General features: G+C 36.0%; 1 protein-coding gene across 5 annotated transcripts in view; it reads right to left on the reverse strand.

Moving 5' to 3' along the window:
• LOC122138691 (cell adhesion molecule 2-like) overlaps positions 1-24,296 on the reverse strand; it is a 405,589-nt gene that overhangs the window by 223,610 nt on the left and 157,683 nt on the right. For all 5 annotated transcript variants that reach the window (XM_042732490.1, XM_042732491.1, XM_042732494.1 and 2 more), the window contains exon 2: positions 2,000-2,017. In XM_042732490.1, the coding sequence (XP_042588424.1) occupies positions 2,000-2,017 (18 nt within the window). The remainder of the gene's footprint in view (positions 1-1,999; positions 2,018-24,296) is intronic.

The following is a 24,296-nucleotide window of genomic DNA, read 5'->3' on the forward strand; positions in this document are numbered from 1 at the left end:
TGTAAGTTTTTTTTTTTTTTCTCCATTCTCTACAATATTCTGCAAGGCGACAGTGTCCTAAATGCAATTACTGTACACAGCAGAGCGGAGCGGAGAGTGTCCGCGGGGATGACCGGTAAACAGGATGCAGTCAGGGGGTGCAGGAGTTCTGCTGCTACCTAATTTAATTGGCACGGCTACTCAGCTGGCCCCAGGTGATCGCTACATGGAATCATTGTAAAGAATACGTTTAAAATCACCCTAGGCTATACTGATGCACCTTTCTTCCTCAAGATCCCTTTGTGCTGATGTTTTTCTTTTTTTTTCTATTTTATTACTTTCTCTTTTTCGTCATGATGAGTTTATAAGGAAGATATTAAGAGTGTAAACAGTGATGGTACCGCTGAGATGAAAAATAAAGACAAAAAAAAATGGTTTGAGAGGAAGAGAGAAAGCGTGACAGAGAAACAGAGGACGGTAACCAAAGCCTGTTTATTAGTCGTATGTTGCACAAGAAAAAACATTGCACCTAATTAAGAATGTGCAAGTTTTTAGTTTCAAAATACATTTTGATAAATACAGTTTTTAAGTGTTAATCACTCAAAATGATTAAGGATAAAACTGGAAACTGAAGCTGTGAGGAATATGCCCTTGTTTATGATGTTTAATTATGTATACTCAATGCATGGGAACTTACAGGGACATATGACAGCTGTTATTAAGAATGATTATAGGTTTACGTTTATTTGAGTATTGCTGATGTTGCTTTGTTTCAAACGTGTTCCCTGTTGAATTTAAGCAATTTCTCGCCCAACAAATGCAAATATATTACAAAAAAATGCAGTTTTTGGGAAGAACGGAATTTTTGCAACCGCTGTTTCAGAGTCCAGTTAAGATGTTCTTTCTGAACAAAACATTTATTAGTAACTATTAAACAAACAAACAGACAAACAAATAAATAAAAGTAGTTTGAGGTCAGTATGTATGTATATATATATATATATATATATATATATATATATATATGTGTGTGTGTGTGTGTGTGTGTGTGTGTGTGTGTGTGTAATTTTGAACAGTTGAAAATAGCATATATCAATAATTATAACTGGTTTATGATTTCGTTTTTTACACATATTTACACACGCACACAAAAATACCTTGTACACATTTTACTACACAATTTCTGAGACCTACATATTCATCCTTAGCGACCAACACAATTCTGCTTGTCAGATCATACTAACAGCTATGAAGAAACCTTCATGCATACTGTGAATCAATTCAACATGTCTTCTAAAGACAGGAGCTGATTGCTTGTCATCCAAAAAGAATATACTAAAAATGTAGATAGCAGTTAGTTGGAAGTGAAATATGCAGTCAAAAACCGAAACAAAAACAGAAAAACCGCTAAACCTGTTTAGCAGTGCCAAATATGTCCTCTGAGACAATCCCATTGGCACCATCTCACTTCCTTCCCCAGAGCCTCATCCACCAAGTCATGTTCTTCAATTACTACATGTTTCAGTTCATCACATGACTCATTCATCTAAATATTACTTTTGCTCTCAAAATAGGAAAACTATTTTAAAAAACAAAACAAAACAAAAAACACCACAAGCTCATATATACATTAATCTCTTTGACAGTGGGATCCAGACCCTGGAAACAATCATCCCAGATTCTGAGCGGGCTCATTAGCTGATTCTCTGATACTTCTAAACAGAATGCCGGATGATCCGTTCACGTCTCATCTCGAGGCTGTGTCAGCCTTCACACAGTTGTGAGCTTGCAGAAGCCCACACTCATCACTAGAACATTCCAATTACCCTAACAACAAACCCATCGCTCACATCGCCAACTTCCTCTAATTTGAGGCATTGTCAGATTAGCGCTTGACTTCTTGCCTTCCCTAAATGGCATTACAGCATTTGTAAAAACCAGTACAGACACAAAACAGCCTCAGCAGATGAAGTCTGATGACGTTTCAGCGGAATAAAGGAGAATTTGAAACCGTGCTTACCTGAAACGGCGAGAATATCTGATCAGCCGAGCAGCACATGAGGAGAGAGAGAGAGAGATGGAGATTAGACCTCAGGTAATCAATCAATGTTAAATTATGACCATTAGATTTAATCACCGTTAAATCTAATTAACTAGCCATTAAAGGGACTTCTTCAGGTGGTCAGCATTCCTGCGATGAAAACTGTCACACAACTGCAGTGACATTATAAAAGTACATCAATTATTCCTTGACAAGAACTACTTAATTCAACGTAGAGGAAACACGTTAAAAGGAAGGCTGCCACTAATTATTCATGGTGGAATGAATACTTAATTTATTGAAATTGAACATTAGTTCTCTGGAGCAGCCTTGTTTATATCTTCAAAAAAAAAAAAAGGTTAAAGGGATAGTTCACCCAAAAATGAAAATAACTCCATGATATACTCACTCTCAGTCCATCCTAGGTGTATGAGACTTTCTTCTTTCAGACGAATACAGTTGGAGTTGTAATAATAATACCCTGACTCTTCCAAGCTTTATAATGGCATGAATAGTGGTTAAGATTTTAAAGCCCCAAAAAAGTGCATCCATCCATTATAAAAATACTCCAACTGGCACCAGAAGGTTAATAAAGCCCTTCTGAAGGGAAGTGATGTGTTTGTGTAAGAAAAATATCCATATTTAAAAATGAATAAACCGTAATCTCTAGTTTTGTTTACAGCAAAGGAAAACTATATTCTCCTCTTGGCTTATATCAAAATTCTCTGATATTTTTCTTACACAAATGCACTGCTTCGCTTCAGAAGACCTTTATTAACCCCTCAAGGTCACGTGGAGCGCTTTTTATGATGGATGGATTTACTTTTTGGGGTTTCAAAATCTCAACCCCCATTCACAGCCATTATAAAGCTTGGAAGAGCCACGCAATTTTGTAATATAACTCTGATTGTATTCGTCTGAAAGAAGAAAGTAATATAAGTACATCATGAGGTCATTTAGATTTTTGGTTGAACTAACCCTTTAATGTCATTCGGCATACATGGATACATTTCTTCCCTGTTTACAAAATCAAGCTAATCATACTGGCTGCAAAAGAACGGCTCTCCAAGTTCAGATGTTGAGAGGGATAAGCATGGAAATATTAATGGTTGACCGCTTGTGATTATGCAGATTGCAAATTGAATTTAATGTGCTCATTAAAAAAAGGGGGATGTCAATGTACGTCTGTTTGGGTTAGGAGTAGTTTATGGCAATTATAATTAGCTGTATTTAAATTTTGAAACAAAAATACAGACTCATCAGAGGCAGAAAAGGTGAGTCACATAGGGTTTGGGATGATATTTCCACTCAACACCTTATACATTTTTCGTAAGACAAACAGGATAGGAAGAACTTTAGAAAGATGGATAGAACAAAAGATTAATTGATGGGTTAAACTGAAACAACCACCAGGCTATAAGATTTACTGCTTATACACACAAATCTGACCACACATGCAGTCAGTTTGTGAGAGAAAGAGGAAACCGTAACAAAAAAGCACTGACAAAAGACTAAGAATGGCCTTTGGAGGGCAGGTGGATTGGAAAAACCAGGCCATCGGCCATCAGGGGGACGTGAGGGTGTCAGTAATCAGGTGGATAAGGGTGACGAGAGCCGGACTGCTTGCCACAAAGTATCTCTGCCAAGGTTCTATGTGACACCTGGTCTACCAAAACTTGAGCCCAAAACACAGGGCCATGTGGCCTGACACTGCAATTACCACAGCCATGATTAAAGAACAGAGCAAAAACTCACTGATGAGTGCACTGTGATGCATAAAAAACATCAATTTTGCTCGTTTTGAGGTTTACAGCACCATAAGGTTATTCAGACAATCTGGCTTTATTTTGCATCTGGCACCGAAGCCCTCTGAGGTCCTATTCATCTCTTCATTCCAACCCAGAATCCTTTGCTGCCTTGCTGCTAAGTGGTGAGAAAAGTGCACACACTAGACTCATTTTTGTAAGACTGACAATCTAAAGCAATCTACACACCCCTCTTATTAGAATGAGTGACATAAGTTATGCTCACTTTACTGAAGTAACCATACTGTACCACAAACCGCGCTAAAAGGATGTTAGCACCCTCGCTATACACATTCATAATCAAATGTATCTGCATAGATTAGGCAGAAGATTAGGCGCACTTCCACACACACTAACAAAAACACATTCAAACACTCTCAATTTCTCTAAACGCTGGCACGTTGGTTGTTCTCTGCACGTTCATGCTGATGGTGCACATTTTGCCCACTAGGAATGAAGAAAATAAAAAAGTGAAGCATAAAAAAGTGGAATACAAGAAACAATTTGTGCTGGCAAAATCTGAAATATGTACACATGCAACATGCATGCACACTCTACTATTCAAAAGTGTGGGGGTCAGTAAAATGTTGTTTTTGAAGTTTTTATGCTCACTAAAGCTGCATATGTTTAATCAAAAATACATTAAAATAACTATATTTACTCCTGTGATGCAAAGCTGAATTTTCAGTAGCCTTTACTCCAGTCTTTAGTGTGGCATGATTCTTCAGAAATCATTCTAATATATCTTTTTTTTATTATCAATCTTCATAAATAAATAAACAAATGTAAATAATAATAATAACTTCACTAATTCAACAGCCCATTGTCAATTATTCATTATTTAACAAATTCAAATATAAGGTCAAAGTTCAGTTTGAACCTGCATACATGGCTATGTTCAGCACAATATCAGTGGTGGTTAAGGCTTGACGGATATTTCTTCCATCACAAACTGTATAATCACACACGCTGAGAATAAAGGAAATGACCCTTCACTTCTGTGATTGTGCTGCCATTTTCAGACTTTAATTCCATTTCCTGTGAACTCTCAAAGCAACTGATCACACACTGAGGAAATGGCTCACAATGCCCAACAGGTGGTCTTCAGAATTACACAGCTCACAAAGATCAAGCCTCTAGAGCCAAGCAATTAAAAAATGAACACATACTTCATTCCTCAACTGGCGTCACAACCCCTTGCTTGGAAAGTGTCACAGCCAGAAGCATTGTTTGGATATTGTTATAGTCGGTGGTTATAAAGTGATGTTATCAACCTGTGATCTTCCCTTAACACAATGGGGGAAATCAAGCCACATCAATTGCCAATTCTTTCAACCACACAAATTCTCTCCAACATTTCCTTTCTCTTTTATCCCTGGCTCCCCATCACTCCTATTGGCAGAGCCATTATATTGGGTTGGCAGTGGCACCAGCAGATTTTGGCTGGCACCAGACGTTTCATCAAGATCAGCAGTGATTCCGAGAGGGCGAGGCTAAACTGCCCGTTTCCCACCATGAGCTGGCACCACAGTCAATGCAAAAGGTCTCTAACAGGCAGAACCGTCGCCAAATGGGGTCCGCTGGAGTCCAGGAACACTGAGCGAGACAGAGTGAGCCACGGTCCCACAGAACACAGCACCTGCTGACCACTGCATGGAGGCGCAGCAGGGCATTGGGTGAACTTTGAGGGTGGAGATCCATCACAGCTGCTGGGCACGCAACACTGATGCATTATTTTGGAGAGAACCGTATAAATACATCGGCAGTTTTCATAATCTTATTATATATAGAATAGGGCTGCTGGAATAGGGGTTGACAATGAAAGGGTTAACTGAATATTCTATAAGCTGCTGTGAAATATCAAAGTGGATCATCTGTAGTTCCTGTCTGACTGCTCGATGTGGCATCTCATTGATGTTACGGGGCATTATACAAATACAAAGACAGTTCTGATATTCAAACTGACTGTATTCATGTCAGTATAAGCAAATCAGCCACAGCAACCTTTCAAATACATTTTCAAGGCTTGTTTGGGAATCAAACGAATCCCAGTTTCGAAACCATACACAAAGATGCACCGCAATTTAGTCATTCGGAAATAAATAATGACTCTTGAAGCTGCAAGAAGCATAGGAGAATATTATCCAGAATGTGATAATTACTTAATTGCAGGTTTATAAATGAAAACACATTCAGATTTCCAGTCTGCGTGCCTTTTTTTTTTTTTTTTTGGCAATCAGAGGCGTTTCAGCTGAACAACTGCTTTAAGTGCACAGTTATGTAATCTCTCTAAATGACCCTGCATAACAATAATTAAGCAGCAATGTCATTGTTCACATTTCCCAAGGCCAAGGACACAGCGGCATGAAATACAACCACATACTACTGAAATGAGTCATGATAATAGCACTAATTAAGCTTACATACAATCGCGAGATAACTGGAACTATCATTTCCACTTCATTTCATGGGTTTAATGACCTAGCTTTATAGAAAGTGAACAATTTGTCCTTTAAAATCATACAATGCACAAAAAACAAGAGTGGGTTCAACCACAATATATTATATCATGCCACACAGTCACATACTAGTACATATTTTAACATCAAGAGAAATAAATATAGAGAGACAAAATACAGTATATGGAGTAAAAGTAAGTGCTCATTTGTTTTGAATAAAACTAGCAGTCCAGAAATTCAGGAAAAAATGACAAAACAAAAACTAGCAGCAACAAACAAAGAAACAAAACAAAACAAAATAAAAAGACAAAAGCATTCAGATATGCGTGTGCTGAAGACATGAAGATCACATAAGGTGCTGTTTGAATGTCGTTGCACTACAGCAGAAGAGGGATGTTTTGCTAATGCATCCTGGTCGCAAAATGTGACATTTTCTTAATAGTGTAGTTGTCCCTGCACTTTCAGAATCTGATAAATACACTTTTCGCAGTCATTACAAACCTTAATGGGCCAAACTGTATTTATGATGAGCCCGCATCCCACATACTGATAACAAATCCCACATAAAAACGATTCATCAAAATGTCTAAGTTGCCAACCATAAACAAACCAATTGTTCACGTCAAAGCACCAGACTGAAATTCTCTCCTTATCACGGCAAAAAAATGATTTCACTAAAGCCGTAGAGTTGAGCCGCATAATTGATTTGCTTCTTTCTGCCATCTTTCCATTTGCAACAGAAACATAATGGGTTTTGTGAACAACACTGCAAATGGGGAATTACATAAAAGTTACTGAATGACAAACAAACGGACTAGCGAGCAGACGAAAACGCTTTATTTATTAAAAGATTAGAAGAGCTGAAAAAAGCAGAGGGGATCCAGATTTATGTTCGGTTTTCAATATCTAAACCACATTAAACACAAACACACTTTGATTTCTGCAGATTTAATAGCTTGTGGGGAAACAGGTCTTGTGTGTTCAAACATGCTCTGTTTAATTGTATTGACTTAGGCGCTACTTTTCTATTAAGGGTGTCTCATCTCTGTATTCTATTAGTGCTGCGCGGTTGGGCTGGGTCGGGGCGGAGGATATTACTTTTCAGGCCGCATCGAGCAAGACATGCCACATTAGTAGCAATCAAAACAACATTTCCACGAGATGTGTGGAGACGATGCCTCAGACTCCGTGGATAAATCCACAGTTACAGTACATAAAAGCAATAGTGTTAAACTAAACAAACAGACACCCGGATGAACTAACTAATCACACTACTGGCTGATGTCAGAGGAGAAGAGAGCAAGATAAACTCGAGCTGTTCACGTCTGGAGATTTCTACTCAAAATAATGGATGTTGTTTTTAAAATACATTAAAATAGAAAGAAGTTATTTTAAACTGCAATATTATTACAATATTACTGTATTTTTTAACAAATAAATACATCTTTGGTGACCATAAGAGACTTTTCAAAATAGTTAAAACATCTTACTGGCCTCAACTCTTTGAATGGTAATGTAAATATAAAACTAACCGGAAGTTAAAATGCCACACATTGTACTTCTAAGCTCATGTATGGAATTCAATGATTAAATTACTGCATTTTTTACTTATTAATAAAGCATGCACCTGTGTGTGTGGTCATATGTGCATGTTTATGAACATGTTCCCAGCCTCAACACCACACACAGGCAGTGAGGAGAGGTTCCAGGGGAACAGACGGACAGGGCAGAGGAGACCTATTTGCTGGGGCCGCTGCCAGGTTCACCCACTGCTGGGACACATGGAGCATTTACTCTGACGGGGCTCCATCCTTTGATACCACCATGTACTTTTTCCATGATCTGAGGGTTTGCATATGTCCGAAAGGAATTAATGTGGACATTCGGACCACATCACACCTGCACCAATTTGCCAGTGCTGGCAGGTAAAGCCGATCTCAGCTGGGGCTTCTGGTATGCGAGCGTTATCAGTGACTTTCTGCACTGAGAGGCTCGCGTCCACGTTAATGTCTTCATAATGTTCCTGCTCTGATTAATTACGCTGACACTATAAGACAAAGCCCCAGACCAGAGACATCTAAACTTTACAATTGCCAAATCTAAATGAGTTTATGAAATACCAAATGCCAGAATAGCGATGGCTTGCTCTTTCCTTTCAGCAAAGGCCCTCAGCTCCATCATTTTCTCAAACAGCTAGGTCTCTCTCTCTCTCGCACTCTCTTTTTTTCTTTGGTCTGTCCTTGAGGGAAAGGAAATTAGCCACAATGATTTACTTCTGTCATGTCTCCAGGGCTATTCTGCTTCTAATGGACTCATTTACCTTGCTTTAATCACAAATTCACAGCTTGGTCTCCTCAGTCCCTTGACGCACTACAACTTCCATTGCTTTGATGTCCTCTAGTCTGAGAATGGTGGGTTAGGACGGTCCCTCTCATACAGAGCAGGAGTCATGTGCATGGGCTTGTATAAATATTTTGAATTAAAATGAAGAGGATATTGGCTAAGATATAAATTAGGAATTTTTTTTTTTTTTTTTTTCAAAGTCAATTCAAATAAGCTAAAATGAATAGCTGGCATGAGCTTTGTGTTATCTCAATATAGAGATAGAAATTGTTGAAAGAGTCTTATGCTCACAAACCCTGCATTTACCTGCATTTACTATTACAATTTAAAATAATCATTGTCTAATTTAATATAAACATGTCATTTATTCCTGTGATGCAAAGCTAAATTTTCAGCATCATTTCTCAAATCATTCTAATTTACTGATTTGTTGCTTAAGAAATATTTATTATCAATGTTGATGATTATCTTAATAGAAAGTTTAAAAGAACAGCATTAAAAAAAAAAAAAAAAAAAAAAACTTCTCAAATCTTTGATGGGGAAAAATATTATTATTATTATTATTATTTTTTTTTTTACTGTTTTAATCCCCTTTTACGGTCACTAATTCATTTTAAGGAGTCCTGCTGTGTTACAAATGATTTTTGTTAAAGTACAAATATTCCATTTAGCCTCTGAATATAACTTCACAAAATTGCATGCATAATAATGTTAAAGAATTATCAAAATATAATTTAATGTGCTTTTAGATTAGATATAGCACAGTACTCGCCTCTGAACTTTATTCCATGAAAAAAGCTCTGATCAAGGCTGAGCTACTTCTCTTGATGGCCGACTTACATTTCAGCTTATGGAACAGAAGAACAAGTACAGTGTGGATGAGCGATGTTGATGGGGCATAATTTTTCTAACAAAGCTACATGGACAGGAGGAATCAACTGCAGGATTTAATGTAGCAAAAAGCTCTGTGAGCATCACAACCGAATAACAGCTGCCTCTGACCTTTTAATAAAGCAGTAGGCTAGGATGCATCAAGGAAAATCTTTGTTTATGTCTCCTCACAACACAGTCGTTTTGGTAGTCGACAGCATTCACATGTTAGACATCAACATGATGGCTGAATAGAGGCATGAAGGGATTTTCTAAAGGATCCCAGTTAAGCAGGGGATCACTGCTAAACCAAAACAGCTTGTCAGTGCTGGGCTGTTTTTATACTCTTTCTGGAACCTCTATGAAGATGTCTGGCTGCATTTCTCTCTTGTCTGGATTCCCAAGTAAAATATTTTTTGTGGAAAATGTTCGATTTCCTTTAAAATAATGTTGTGCGGTTTGCTGTTTTCTTGTTCTACTCTATGACTGTTCTTATTAAGCCGTGAAATCATTGACTGTTTGCCAAGGATAACTAACAATATTACAGATTGATGTGATGGAGTGAAAAAAAGAAGGAATGAAATACAGACAGACAGACAGACAGACAGACAGAAAGAAAGAAAGAAAGAAAGAAAGAAAGAAAGAAAGAAAGAATATAAGAAAGAAAGAAAGAAAGAATATAAGAAAGAAAGAAAGAAAGAAAGAAAGAAAGAAAGAAAGAAAGAAAGAAAGAGAGAAATTCTAAAAGTGTGTAGACAGGAAGGAAGCAAGTACGAATGAAAATACTGTAAGAATTTCTATAGTGAAAAAGTATGCAGGAAAGGCATGTGAACTCCAAACAGAATTTGTCAATTTGAAATATTCTTGTTCTGATGTTCCCTTGATGTATGTTACGATGAGGCAAACCTTCATTCAAACATGACTTCAAATGTATTTTGGTACAACAGAGGCTACTGCAAATGTGGTTTTCTCTTCAGAACCAAGTTACTCCATTTATCCATTATAAATGTTCTTGGGAGAATGCAGGCAACATAGAACACCACATGGCACAGTGTGCTTACAAATCCAGCATGTCATCAAATACTCGACAGTCTCAGCCAATCAGCAACATGAATGTGATTCTTATCGTCATTTTTCTCTGTATTACACTGAATGTTTCACAAACACAGTCGGAGTTGTTTTTAAGTATTTTGTCCATCTTTTTAAGCCGACTGCAAACGCTCTAGCGTCTGTCATGCTTCTTCTGATAAAACAACAAACAATTAAGACCTCCTATTCAGAACAGACCCATTTTTACAGTACTTCTGGGATTCTGGAATATGTATACATACATATACAATCCTACCTCCTTTTTTTTTTTTTTTTGTGATGGTTGTTCAAATAGTAGCCCTGAACAGTTAAACTGCCTGCTGTTCTTCAGAAAAATCCTTCAGGTCCTACAAATTCTTTGCTTTTCCAGCATCAGCTGCATATTAGAACCCTTTTTTGCAATGACTGTATAATTTTGAGATCCTTATTTTCACACTGAGGACAGCAGAGGGACTCAACTATTACACACACACACACACACACACACACACACACACACACACACACATATATATATATATATATATATATGAAGACAAGAGCATCTAAAAAAAAAAAAAATATATACTATTAAATGCATATTCTACATTTAGATTCAGTTATTTAGCTTATTTGCAAATGGCAAAGTCACATAAAAATGAAGGAATGACAAAGAAATGGAAAGGCAGTTATTGTATGCCTTATTTTCAAAAATGTCCAAATATATTTTCATATGAAATTTTTTGAAAAACATCAAATCAGTTTCATTTTTCACCCCCTTTAATTTCTTTTATGAATTTATTTTAATATTATTCTTGTGCATGTTTTTCCCCCTCTGATGCAGTGAAAAACAGACTTCTAGGTGCATAAAAAGTCATTTTGCATTGCATTTAAAACAGAAAAAAAAGCAAAAGAAAAAGCTATCTTTTGCCTTGAAAATCAAACTGCTCTATCTGCCTTCACACTGAGATAAACCAAGAGCACGCTGTGGAAAATGACTTCCCAGCATCCTCTTGCAAGCCACCTACTGATATCTCATATGTGTGTTTTTTATTTATTTATTTTTTTTTAAGAAAAAAGAAAACACTTAGAGACGAAGAACCACTCTGCTTTTCCCTCCTCTTATAAATGATTGAATAAGCACTTTAAACTGGCCATCCCAACATGTCAGGCTAGATCTGGTCACTGCAATGAACAGACATCTGACAGGACCAGCAATTGCCCAGTCTGTACTTAAACCTTCATAGTATATGGACTCGGCAAGAACTACTGAAAAATTTCAGCTCTGTGAGGTTTTGGGTTGTTTTATATCAGTGGTGCAACTGCAGCGCCCCTAATTACAGTGTCTTGAATTCACTAGCATGTTTCCCCAGCCAATATAATCATATAGTACAGCTCTAGCTTTGGACAAAGAAACAATTGTGAAAGGAACATCCCTTGACAAACGCAAACCAGAGTTTGGGGAAGCTTGTATTGTTCAATGAGAAGAACTAATGTGAAATCAGGTCCCAGTGCTGATTTTAGCCTCTTCGTTTGATTATGTAAGGAGAGAAAGACCAAAGCAGAAACCATCAGCTCTCACTTTCAAACAAACCACATTTCACTTCTCACACCAAAGCGAACTTCTGTGGTTTAAGCAGGATGTGAGTCACAGGCATGTGGTAAACAAAACAAAGAGCCAAAGCCACAGCTCGAAACAACAGATCACTGTTTTGTGAATATATACTTGGTGTCTTTTGAGTAATTGTCCAAAATGCTAATTACATAGCAGCATTTTGTCGTTTTGTACTGTTTTTAGTTACGGTATATGTTTTGGCAGCTTTAGCATCTCATAAAAGGGCGCCGTACAAGGAGCAGGGCAAGAAATTATTACAATTGCTTCAATGGCAGTGTTCCAGGAGAGCACTTTACATGTTCATTAGCTTTACATATTATGTACTGAACAAGACCATTAACACTTCAACATACTTTGCCTTGTCTTAATACAGTAACTTGATGGAACGAAAATAGTAGAACTACAAAAGGGTTTTTATATATGGCTAATTAGTTCATAAGTCATGTCTTAAGATCTCTTCATATCTCCTCTAAATAAGAGGCTAGAGGCTGCTCTTCTTAAAAGGTTGATTTTCTTATATTCTGGATAGTTTAGAACTGGAGAGAGAGAGAGAGCAAGAGAGAGAGAGAGAGAGAGAGAGAGTTTATAGATTTACTGATTACTCCTTTCTTGATTCAGATTTAATTTAAATTAATTCAGATTTAATTAAGACTAATAATATTTGGAGTTCAAGTCAATCACAAATTCTTTAGTCAAAAGAGACCATAGTTCCATTGACACAGTATATGGAGTTTCACTATAATAAAAAGTTGCATTGCAAAGGCATTACATAATCAATCAATAATTAAACATCAGAAAAATGCTTTAAGGTGGCAAATTATTACTTTCACATAGAAGTTAAATAGCATTTATTTTATTACTTTATGAATTTTTTTTTAAGTTTTTAATGTTGGCTGTATTATAATGGAATGCACTCAACAAACAGATCTCAAATTCCAATATGATTCTATCCAGGATCTGCCTGGATAGATTAAATGACTCAGCCTGACTATCTGAAGACTAGCACCATTAAAAGAGACATCTATATTGTTTGTCTGGCTCTGCTTCAAAAGCCAGTCAGATATTTGTGAGGAAAAGCAAAGACCTCTTCCTGATGTCTTCTTTAACCCAGCATCACAGGGTCGTGTTCACAGGCCGGCACCCTGCACGACCGAGTCAGAAATAGTTCATGTGAAAGATGATTAAACATGGATTAGCTGCAGTGTCATGCTGGACCGCTTCATACCTCACACTGAGAAGATGAGAGGAGTGAGGCAGAGAGAGAAGCTTGGTCAATAGAAAATAAATAAATTAAAATCACAGCTTGGTCATAGGAAGACTAAGAGGCAGTTTCAGATAACTGCGTAACTGCTGCTCGTTCTGTTACGAATGCAAGCTGATGATTAACAGCCGAATTGACTCTTTGTTAGCATAAGAAACAATCTGCATATCTGAGCATTAAATCAGTAGAAGCCAGCTCAGATTCAACCCGAGGGACGTCAGAGGGAAGAAGGAGATGTAACCTATGATTGGCTGTGTTGTACAGCACTGCTGTTGAGAAAGAGCTTTACAAATGTGTGGAATGTGTCTCAAAAAGCCTGTTTACACTGGGTGATCGAGCACCAGTCATAATGTGCAAATAAATAAATAAATAAATTTATTTAGCTTTTTTCTTTTTTTTCCCTTTCTTCTTCTTCTTTTTATTTCTTTTTTCTTTTTTGTTTTGTTTTGTTTTTATTTATTGTAATTTTTTTTCTCCATTGAAGAAAGCATTTATATGGATTATGGACTCATATTTGGTATGGATTCACATTTGGCCAGAAACCACAGTTAAAGGGATAGTTCACCCAAAAAATGAAAATTTGATGTTAGTCTGCTTACCACCAGGGCATCCAAGATGTAGGTGACTTTGACTTTTCTTCAGTAGAACACAAACAATAGATTTTTAACTCAAACCGTTGCAGTCTGTCAGTCATATAATGGAAGTGAATGGGAATCATGGCTTTGATAGTAAAAAAAAAACATACACAAGCAAAACCAAATTAAACCCTGCAGCTCGTGACAATACATCGATGTGTAAAGACATGAAACGATCTGTCTGTGCAAGAAACTGAACAGTATTTATATTGTTTTTTACTTCTGATTTTCACCACCATGTCTGAACTGTCCCGAGCGTGTTCGTGTCTTCTTCTTCAGCCTGTGCGTGACGCGACTTCTTCTTCTTCTTGCATGATGGCAGACTGAGACTTTTAAGTGCATTACCGCCACCTATCCTTTAAATGGACCATTGACACTCCTAATTGAGATTGTAGATAGAAAGTCAATGGTCCATTTGAGAGATAGATGGCAGTAATGCACTTAAAAGTTTTGTTAGTGTATGTTTTTTTGACTCTCAAAGCCGTGATTCCGATTCCATTATATGACTGACAGACTGCAACCGTTTGAGTTAAAAATCTTCGTTTGTGTTCTACTGAAGAAAACAAAGTCACCTACATCTTGGATGCCCTGGGTGTAAGCAGAAAAAAAAAAATCAATTTTTTTGGGTGAACTACCCCTTTAATAGTTAAAACGCCTTAATGCTGAATTTGTTTCTTACAAACACGCAGCTTTTCCACTTCATAAGAAATTAATTGATGGTCTGGAGTCATGTGAATTTACTTGTGGATTATCCTTATGTTTTTTATCAGATGTTTGGACTCTCATTCTGACGGCACCCATTCACTATAAAGGACCTATTAGTGAACAAGTGATGTAATGCTACATTTCTCCAAATCTTATAAAGAAACAAACTCATCAATGTCTTGGATGGCCTGAGGCTGAATACATTTTCAGCTAATTTTCATGTATGGGTGAACTATTCCTTTAAAGCAGCACATATCTAACAAAGCTCCCTTGTTGTAGCACAATGAATGATTGACAGGTGAAAAGTCAGTCCTTCACTGTTGTCATCCATGTTTATACCACAAATGTGATGTAGTCAACATATGTTTCTGAGTACCTCTCAATATGGTTTGAGTGTTCACATCACAAAACATTATGCCAGTACTAGCATTGACCTTGTCTCATAGATCTTCATAACAGATGTAAACGGCAAGCTCAAAAGAAAAGTGAGCCTCCTTTGGTTAAATCCGAAATCCTGACAACTTTCTCAAGGAAAAAGTGAGATCCAATCTGTCTTCCCTCAGAGGAGAGTCTAACTGACATTTTGACATGATCCAAAATGCTGATACAGCAGGACTGTAGCTACTAAGAGAAGGCAAATCACAAATCTATCAATTAAAAGTATTTCTAGGTCCTGTGGATGGTTAAAAAAAAATAATAATAATAATAATAAAAATTTGCTAATTAGGTATTCAACAGACACTTTCCAGCTTCTAAACTGAAGTAATACTGAAGTAAAACTGCTCTAGCTCTAGCTGTAGTGCACACCAAAGTCAACAACAACTTAATCATTGGTTTTAACAACAAAAAATAGCTGTACTGCACTTGCATATTAAATATTTTTATATCATAGTAAATGCAAGCAACTATTTTATTTTATTTTATTTTTATTATTATTTTTTTTTAATTACAGATATTTTTAATCTTAAAAAGCATGAAAAAGAACATTTTCAGTGAACTTGTTTACTTTAAGTACAGTGTAAGAATACAGTATAGTGCTGAAGCAGGCCTGGTTAAACTGTCTGTTGTTATGATGGGTGTGTAATTGCAGGAATTAATGCGAGATTAGAGTGTTTTAACTCAGCAAGGGCATGAAGAGGACAAACCTCTCGCTTCCTCCTCCTTGCTGATGCCTCTCTGCATGGAGTGCCATTATCTCCATTAAGAGCAGTAAGCACTGAGCTGGAGCATTGTCACCCATATGCATAGATCATCACTCAATAATAACACTTACACATGCATATGAGCAGTTCAGGAGAAATAATACAGCAGAAATATTCAATATATTCATACATGGATATATATGCAAACAAACTACCATTATTTTTGTAGCATATATAGATAAAGTACCTTTTGAAAATTTGGTTTACAATAGTTACCTCCCATACAAGTGTTATGAAATGCACTCGATATATTAGAGCTTTTAATCTCTTTAATCCTTCGTAGTGATTGCTGGCCTCTCTATGGTTTGTTCGAACGGCGTTCTGAAGGATGACCTTCTCTTGGTGATTAGATAGAGCTTCCAGTTCTTGATAATTGAACCAACAGAGCCCACTGGGAGCTGGATCTCTCATGCTGTACTTGTTTGTTTACTTTATCTCTGACTTCTCTTGAATGCTCTTTCTTTTTTATTTTCACAGCTATCTTTAAGATTCACATCTTGAATAATAATTCTCTAACCATGGGATTTTATTGAGAAAATGAAAGTTATTTTAATGATTCACAGGTAGATGCCAATTCTTAGGCAATTGTGGCATCCTTTGTTTGTAAAGCTCCTCGGGGACTAAATATTTATGCCAACAGCACTTAGTTTTTATTTATTCAGAATATCTGCACAAAAAAATAATGTTAATGAGTTTCCATCTTTAGAAAAAATCTAATAAAAACAAGAAATCTGAATGTTCAGCCACTAATGAGGTAATAATGGTTTTAAAATTTTAACAGATTTTCCAAAATCATACTTAGAAGAAGCACAGAAGATTTTAAAGGGATAGTCCATCCAAAAATGAAAATTGGGGATTATTTACTCACCCTCAAATTGTTCCAAACCCGTATGAGTTTCTTTCTTCTGCTGAACATAAAAGAAGATATTTTGAAGAATGTTGGTAACCATACATCTGTTGGTAGGCATTGACTTCCAAAGTATTTTTTTTTTTGTTTAGCTATGAAACTCATGCAGGTTTGAAACAACTTGAGGGTGAATAAATAATGACATAATTTTCATTTTTTGGTGAACTATTCCTTTAAGATATCTTAAATATACAACGCCTGTGGTGGAGGTCACAAAAACATGTTGTGAAGACTTATAGATGAAAAAAAAAAGAAAAAAGAAAATAATTCTCCTAGACCAGATTGTGACTAAAACAAGAAAATGTTTTTCTCTATCAGATACCTGTATGCCGTCATGATGTAAACATGTTAACTTCTTCACCATCTAAATCGACTGTGCACTTGTGCTCATGAAATATAAATTCTTTTCTATTTCTAAAGTCACAGAGTTCGGATGTTTATCAATAGTACATCTGTCTGTCTCTCTTCCTCTGCGCGCTCTCAGATGTAACACTTGAGATGCTGTGGGAGCAGACAGGTCAGAGGTTCACTTCTCCAACCCTTTTCATTTTTACTTCTATATTGAGCTGTATTCTTCAGGAGGAAACCGGATCGCATTGCCCACTCTCCAGCTCTCTGCTTCTCTTAGGGTTACACCCACTTACACAGAATACAAGCAAGGTTTTTGGCACAGACAGTTTGCAGGGCTCTTTCATGTGCTCACACCGGCGGTGTGAAAGACCCACAGCACTCCACGAAAAAAAATAAAAATAAATAAATAATAATAATAATAATAATAATAAATAAATATAATAATAAATGAATAATTTTAATGAATAAATAATTTATTCAATAAAATTGCTTATATTTATTACATATATTACCTTATATTTATATTGTTGTTGATGATAATAATTTATTATTATTACTATACCTAAATTTTGAACAGCGACAATAACAATTGATGATGGTATAACTATATAACTATATAATTATATAAGTATATTATTTATGTACAATTTATACAAAAGTGGAAAAGGAAATTATACAACAAAAACAACAATATAAATTATTATTATTATTATTATTATTATTATTATCCAAATTTATCCAAATTAAACAGCAAATTAAAATACCATCTGGTCATAATAATAATTTGCTATTTAAATGATAGGGATAATGATAGAGAATACAGGAAACTATAGAGAGAAGAGGGGCGCCCCTGCACAGCATGTTGGAGCACATGCACTACAAAGCAGGTTACGTCCACAAATGTTTTAACAGAAAAACAGAAGCACAAAGCATGCATCAAGTAGTTCTGAAAACAATGTTCAGAAGTTATTTGTGAGAGGCCAGAACTGCACACAGGAGATCAGATTCACTTTCACCCCGCACCACACGGTCTAGTGTGGCAGAGAATACTAACAAATGTTCCTCAATCCAGTTCTTTCCTCTCGCTCTGTCGATAAAGGTGTGTTAGAAAGAACGCAGAGTTGCCACTGGCTGAATTACATTATTGACTTGACGTGGCAGTGCAAAATGTCCGAGCAGTGAGCACCGCTGCTGTTTGCCAATGATCAGAGCTCTGTTCTGTGCGAATCAAACAGCTATCGATTTGTCTATTCGCATTCTTTGCACTCGTCTCACCTTCAGCCCAGTTCCTTTCAGACGAGGCGGATCCTGCCACGACAAACACGCGGATGTTTAATAGATAATCACTGTGCAATCACAACATTCCAGTCCAAGGTAAATACCAGAAATCAGAATGGCGACGCAAGACCGAATTCTTATCTACGTCACCTTATTATCTCCGTCAGCTCAGTTAATGACTAAATTAGCCCAGGTATGAACCCAGAGTGAAGGCCCGCTGTAAGGCTCACGTTCGTCTCCCCGGAGACTCCACTGTAGATCTTATTTTCTTCTAATGAAGATGTGATTCTGGCACTTGGCTGAAGGCTGGTGCGTGGAGACCGGGCTGATCCACTTACCGAGCGCTGCCCAATGTATGTCAGATAATCTGCAGCTCTGCGCTAACCGCAAATGAGCCTATTCCAACATCTGGGTCCCACTGGGAGTCTAACTTATTAGTGTCTGCCGAGTGCTAGTTCCAAGAAGGCGACATGCAATCAGCCTCATGAGGACCCAGTGTGCAAGACCTTATGAGGAGATTACATGAACTTCTGTAGAACACTTGCTGCAATAAAGTGTTCAAAAGTGAAAATATATTGATCTCACCCTGTCTAAGCAAAAACAAAGGGTTAAATTATTTTTTACTCACAAATAAAAAGGAAAAAAGGCCATTTTAAAAATGTGTATTTTTTACATGAATTAAAAGACAAAAGTTTAAATATGTGTGTTTATTTGACAATTTGAAATATAATATACATTTATAATAATAATAATAATAATAATAAAAATAATAATAATAATAATAATAATAATAATAAATGTTATGTAAATGGAAATCAGTCGCCAAATAGATTAAGTAAAATGTGCTCAAATTGGTTAAATATTTGTGAAATAAATTAAATTCAAAGTTTTATACATCTAGTTAGTTACTTGCTTTTTTAAAATAAATTAAATTTAAAATTAATTTAAAGGTATTATGTATTTTGTTACATGAATTAAATGCAATACAAATGTTAAAGTACTTGTGTTTAGTTGACAGTTTGAAACATAATTTACAGCTATTAATAATAATAATAATGTAAATGGAAATCAGTTGCAAAATAAATTAAGGAAAATTCAGTATAAATAGTTACTCTTTTTAAATTAAATTCAAAGTTGTATGTCTATTTAGTTACATATTGTAAAATAAATAAAATTTATACTAATTATTATTATTATTATTTTTTTAAGAAAAGATTAAACAGGTTGGAATATAAAATATATGAAAAGAAAGACAATTAAAAAAATGTATATAATAAGTTATAATGATTCAGTTTTAAATATGTCTGTTTATTTTAAACATTATTTACAGCAGTTACATTTATTTTACATTTATAAATCGATTATTGATTCTGAATCGATGAATAACAACAACAGGTGTATTAATATTATTATTATTATTATCCTCTGTAACAACTTAATGAGATCTATCAGGTCTTTGAGTGAAAAAACTCTGTCTGTTTCTTTTTGCTTGCAGCAATCAAGACGTCTTTTTTTAGTGATTCACTGCTTTTTACAACCAACAAAGAGCTCCTAAAAACTCAGCAAAAGCATGACAATAATTTACTCATAAACAATAATGAATGTCGTTCAAAAAGAGAGGTCAGATATCTGCATACACAAATGCTCACACTGCAGCTCGCAATAAAGCTTGTTGGTTTTTACACTCAGGCAGAAATACATATGTCTGAGACTCTTTCAGGAAGATAAAACTCAATCAAAGCCTTTGTTGACTAATAGCCGCCTGTGATTGAATCCTCAATGTAAACGTGTCAGCTCAGGGTCAGCCACAAGGATTCTCTGTAATTGGCACCATTGAATAGAAGGCCTCGTCAGGGAAGCAAGGCTTTATTTCCATAGAGATGGCTCATCTGTTGCTATAGTTTCAGCACGACTTAGTGCCTTTTCTTAAGGCTGAGGAGAAAATACGGCTAGTGTCCCTGAGGAGAATGTCTTCTGAAGACGACAGTAAAAAAGGAAATATGTTTGCTCTGTCGGAGCTGGGGACAATGCATATAAAAGTCAGAGGCTTTCAAGGATTCAAAAGACCAAAGATGAATACTTTGATAAGCCGAAGCAACACTTTTTATCAATATGGCAGATTCTCTAGACACAGCTACTAGGCAAAGCCATCGCCTATAGTGTGGAAGAAAAAAGAAGAAGAAGAAGAAGAAGAAGAAGAAGAAGAAGAAGAGGAAGAAAAAAGAAGAAGAAGAAGAAGAAGAAGAAGAAGAGTCTTTCGAAAGCCAAACATTAGAAATTAAAAAAATATAAAAAAATCTAGATTTAATCACCATTTCAGAATGTCACTATTTCATCTTGATTTCAGAATTCTTAATAACATTTTCAGTACCACAGCTAAAAAACAAGTATCATATTGAATACTTTCTTTAAAACTGTTAGTTTGATAAATGATGACAGAATTTTTATTTTTTGGGTGAAAATCCCTTTAATGTTTTTATTTTAATTATTATTTTTTACTTATTTTTAATTAAATGAGACTCTAAATAAGAAACTTAATCTGCCAGCAGGTGGTGATAAATGCCTTTATGATTCATTCAAACAGCTGATTCATTCAGGAATGACGTAAATGGCTCTCTTTATGAATAGGCTTCTGAATCATTGATTCACATGATTCGTTCAAAACACAGATTCATTCAGAAACTAAACACTGCTGTGTTGCTCAGAGATGCAAAACAATTCTGTTATGGCTTTAAAGGTTATTTGTTCTCTGCAAAATTGAGCAAAGGCACATAATATTGTGTTTAAATTGTAACTCAATATCAACTTATTTAATGAACTGGTGCATAAATCACATTTAAACTCGTGATATTCGGGACAAAATCAGCACTTGTGTAATTTAACACTGCTCTCACTCCTCATGTGATATCGCTTATCATATGATATAGATATGAGACAAAAACCAATACCAATATTGCACCAATATCTTACATTTTAGGGCATAACTGCATTTATGGAGTAGTTGCGCTGCATCATATTTGTCAACAGTCAACTGTATGAAATGTAAGATGATGTATAGGTCTGGGGGCGGGGCCAGTGCGTTAACTGCATTAAAAAAATGTAATTGCGTTATTTACACATAACTAAATAATTAAGTTAACATGTTTAACTGACAGCCCTAAAATAAATCATTAATAGTTTTCAGTTTTCAAAGTTTCAAATTGTTCATTTCAACAGTCAGTAATAAAGTTTGAAATAAACTAAATACAAGCAATAGAATAAATAATAAAATAAAAATATAATAAAATACAAAATACGAAAAAATACACTTTAACAATTGTGTAGACAAATAGATTGCCCATCTAAATTATGTATGTATAAACTAACTAACCAATCAACCAATCAATCAATCAATAAAACTTCCAAACACTGAGTGCAAACCAACGTGAAAGTTTGACATTCTCGATATGAGTGAAATGAAACTACCCTCAAATAATTCCTTATTTAACAATTCACTTCTGCTAATGCCCTGTGTGCCATGTCTCCAAAGGTGGCAACAAACTAACTAAATGGAAATGGAAATCAATGCTTCATCATGACATAATTAGAGAGGAACAAAGCCACGGGAGTTAAATGAGGACGTGATCGGTCAAACGCTCAACTGAGGAATAAAGATCATTGATATTCAGGTTTGTCAAACGCCTCATCATCGCGTCTGGTCGCCTCCCACAAATTGCTGGAAAACACGGCGGTTGCTGTTTAATGGCCATAGGGGACACAGTCAAACAAATGGAGCACGAATGTCATGCTGGGTGAACCAACAATTAAATACTAAAATCATAATCAAAACACTGGTGATGAGCAAGTAGCACATATAGGACGAGCCTGAAAATGTCACATTATTTACGACCGAGCTCAAACATTGACCTTGCCTTGATACAGGCAGATATAATTGCATTTGAGCTTCGTAAAGGAAATTGAAACCGAACTCTGTTGATGTTTAGACCACTGGGTGAAGTCTCATTACATGGCTATTATAATTCATAAGGAGAGCAGGCTTAGAAGAGTGTTTGAGAGATTAGTTAACGACACCCGGCACTTCGGCCCGCACTGATCCGTAATAAACTGACTGAACGGAAATCTGGAGCCATTAATGATGTTGATGTGCCCATTTCCCAGAGTTCCCCAAGGCAATGTCTGGCATGGAAGCGTTTCCCTTCGGAAATAATAAAATAAATAAAAGAATTAAACACTGAAAGCTGCACAGTTACAACAATACTTTCATTTCAGCAGACAGAAGTGTATTATATCAAATAGGGTGTAATTTAATGAAATATCACCATAATTTCTGGATTTTAGTTAACTTAATGAGCATACTAACTGAGCCACTGCAGAACTGTCCAAGAGGTCATGGTTGCTATATCACTGCAATTCTTACAAAATAACCTTGGTTACTGTCACATAAAGGGCACAAGTAATTAAAAATGATTATTAATGTTATATGATCAGCGTGATGATCATGCCTTATATTTAAGTTATATGTACTTCCACAGTAAATAGCGTCAAGCTATTTACTTTTTGCAAATAAAGTATTAATTAACTTATTTACAGTGTAAAACAAGTGAGCATTCCCTGAAGCCCTTATGCGACTCATTCATCATCCGCTGATATTAATTTCAATACATCCTTGTTGAATGTTATTAGTCATGTACCTCAGGGTGCATATTATATCAGACGGTTAATGTTTATTTCATTATATTTGTTTTGTGCATTACCCTAATGGTATATTGTGTTTGTTTATAATTACAAACTATAAAATATACAGTACGGTATAACAAATGTCATCCAGTGCTGACACATATACTGTCAATGGGCTGAGTTTTGGCAAACACAGACCGTTTTTAACAATACATTTAACAGCATTTTTTTCTACAGTATACACATAATGCATCATGTTACATAAAGTGAAAAATGTCCATGTTTTACCAAACAGGCAAAAAAGCAATTTTATAATTGCCTGCATCGCCTGCCTCAGCACTTAAACACAAACAGAATTCGGTGTGTGTATTTTCTTGAACTCTCTGGTAATGTTTTTAAATGGGTTTAGTTGCTATGGCGAAGCAAAGGTGACGAGAAGAGATAAAAGAAAGAAAAAAAGAGAACTAATGTAATTTCAGTAGCATTTCCTTTGAGCGATGCGTGTTGTAATGGGGCGGTAATTCAAGAGGCCAGCTCTGAATCAATAGCAAAGCGGAGCATGCGGCATGAATCAGCCAAATCGTCCTTTATGACATGGCCACCAGTCTTCATAATGAACGAGCAGCCATCCCTAAATTGGCAACTGAATTCGGCTGTTATGGATACAGAGTGCGCATGCGGTGTATGAAAGCACGGTACGTATACAAGCAGGGTAAATTAATAGAAAAAAGAAACAGAAACCACGAAATAAACCCCCAGACGAGGCATTGAGCCTATGTTCTGCGACGGAGAGCAGATGGGATGTATAGTACTGAAAACCTAGCACAGACTGCTGATGGTTCATATTAAAGCTATGTAAACAATATTTGTCTTTCTGTTCAAACGATGAGCTCTGAATAATCACATTGTGTTGGTCTGATGAAGTTTAATGCAGTTAGCTCCTGTTCCATGAGCTTTTCCATCCAAAACTGCCGTCTGTTGATGTCATGTGCTTCTCCAAAACTATTATAGAGCAGGTGGCTGCTGTTAAAATGGCATCTCATCCTCTCTGATCGGCAGACACCAATCAGAAGATAAATTAAAACAGACTACGAGCGCAG

This window comes from Cyprinus carpio, chromosome B10, assembly GCF_018340385.1.
Source record: "Cyprinus carpio isolate SPL01 chromosome B10, ASM1834038v1, whole genome shotgun sequence".
Classification (NCBI taxonomy): Eukaryota; Metazoa; Chordata; class Actinopteri; order Cypriniformes; family Cyprinidae; genus Cyprinus; species Cyprinus carpio.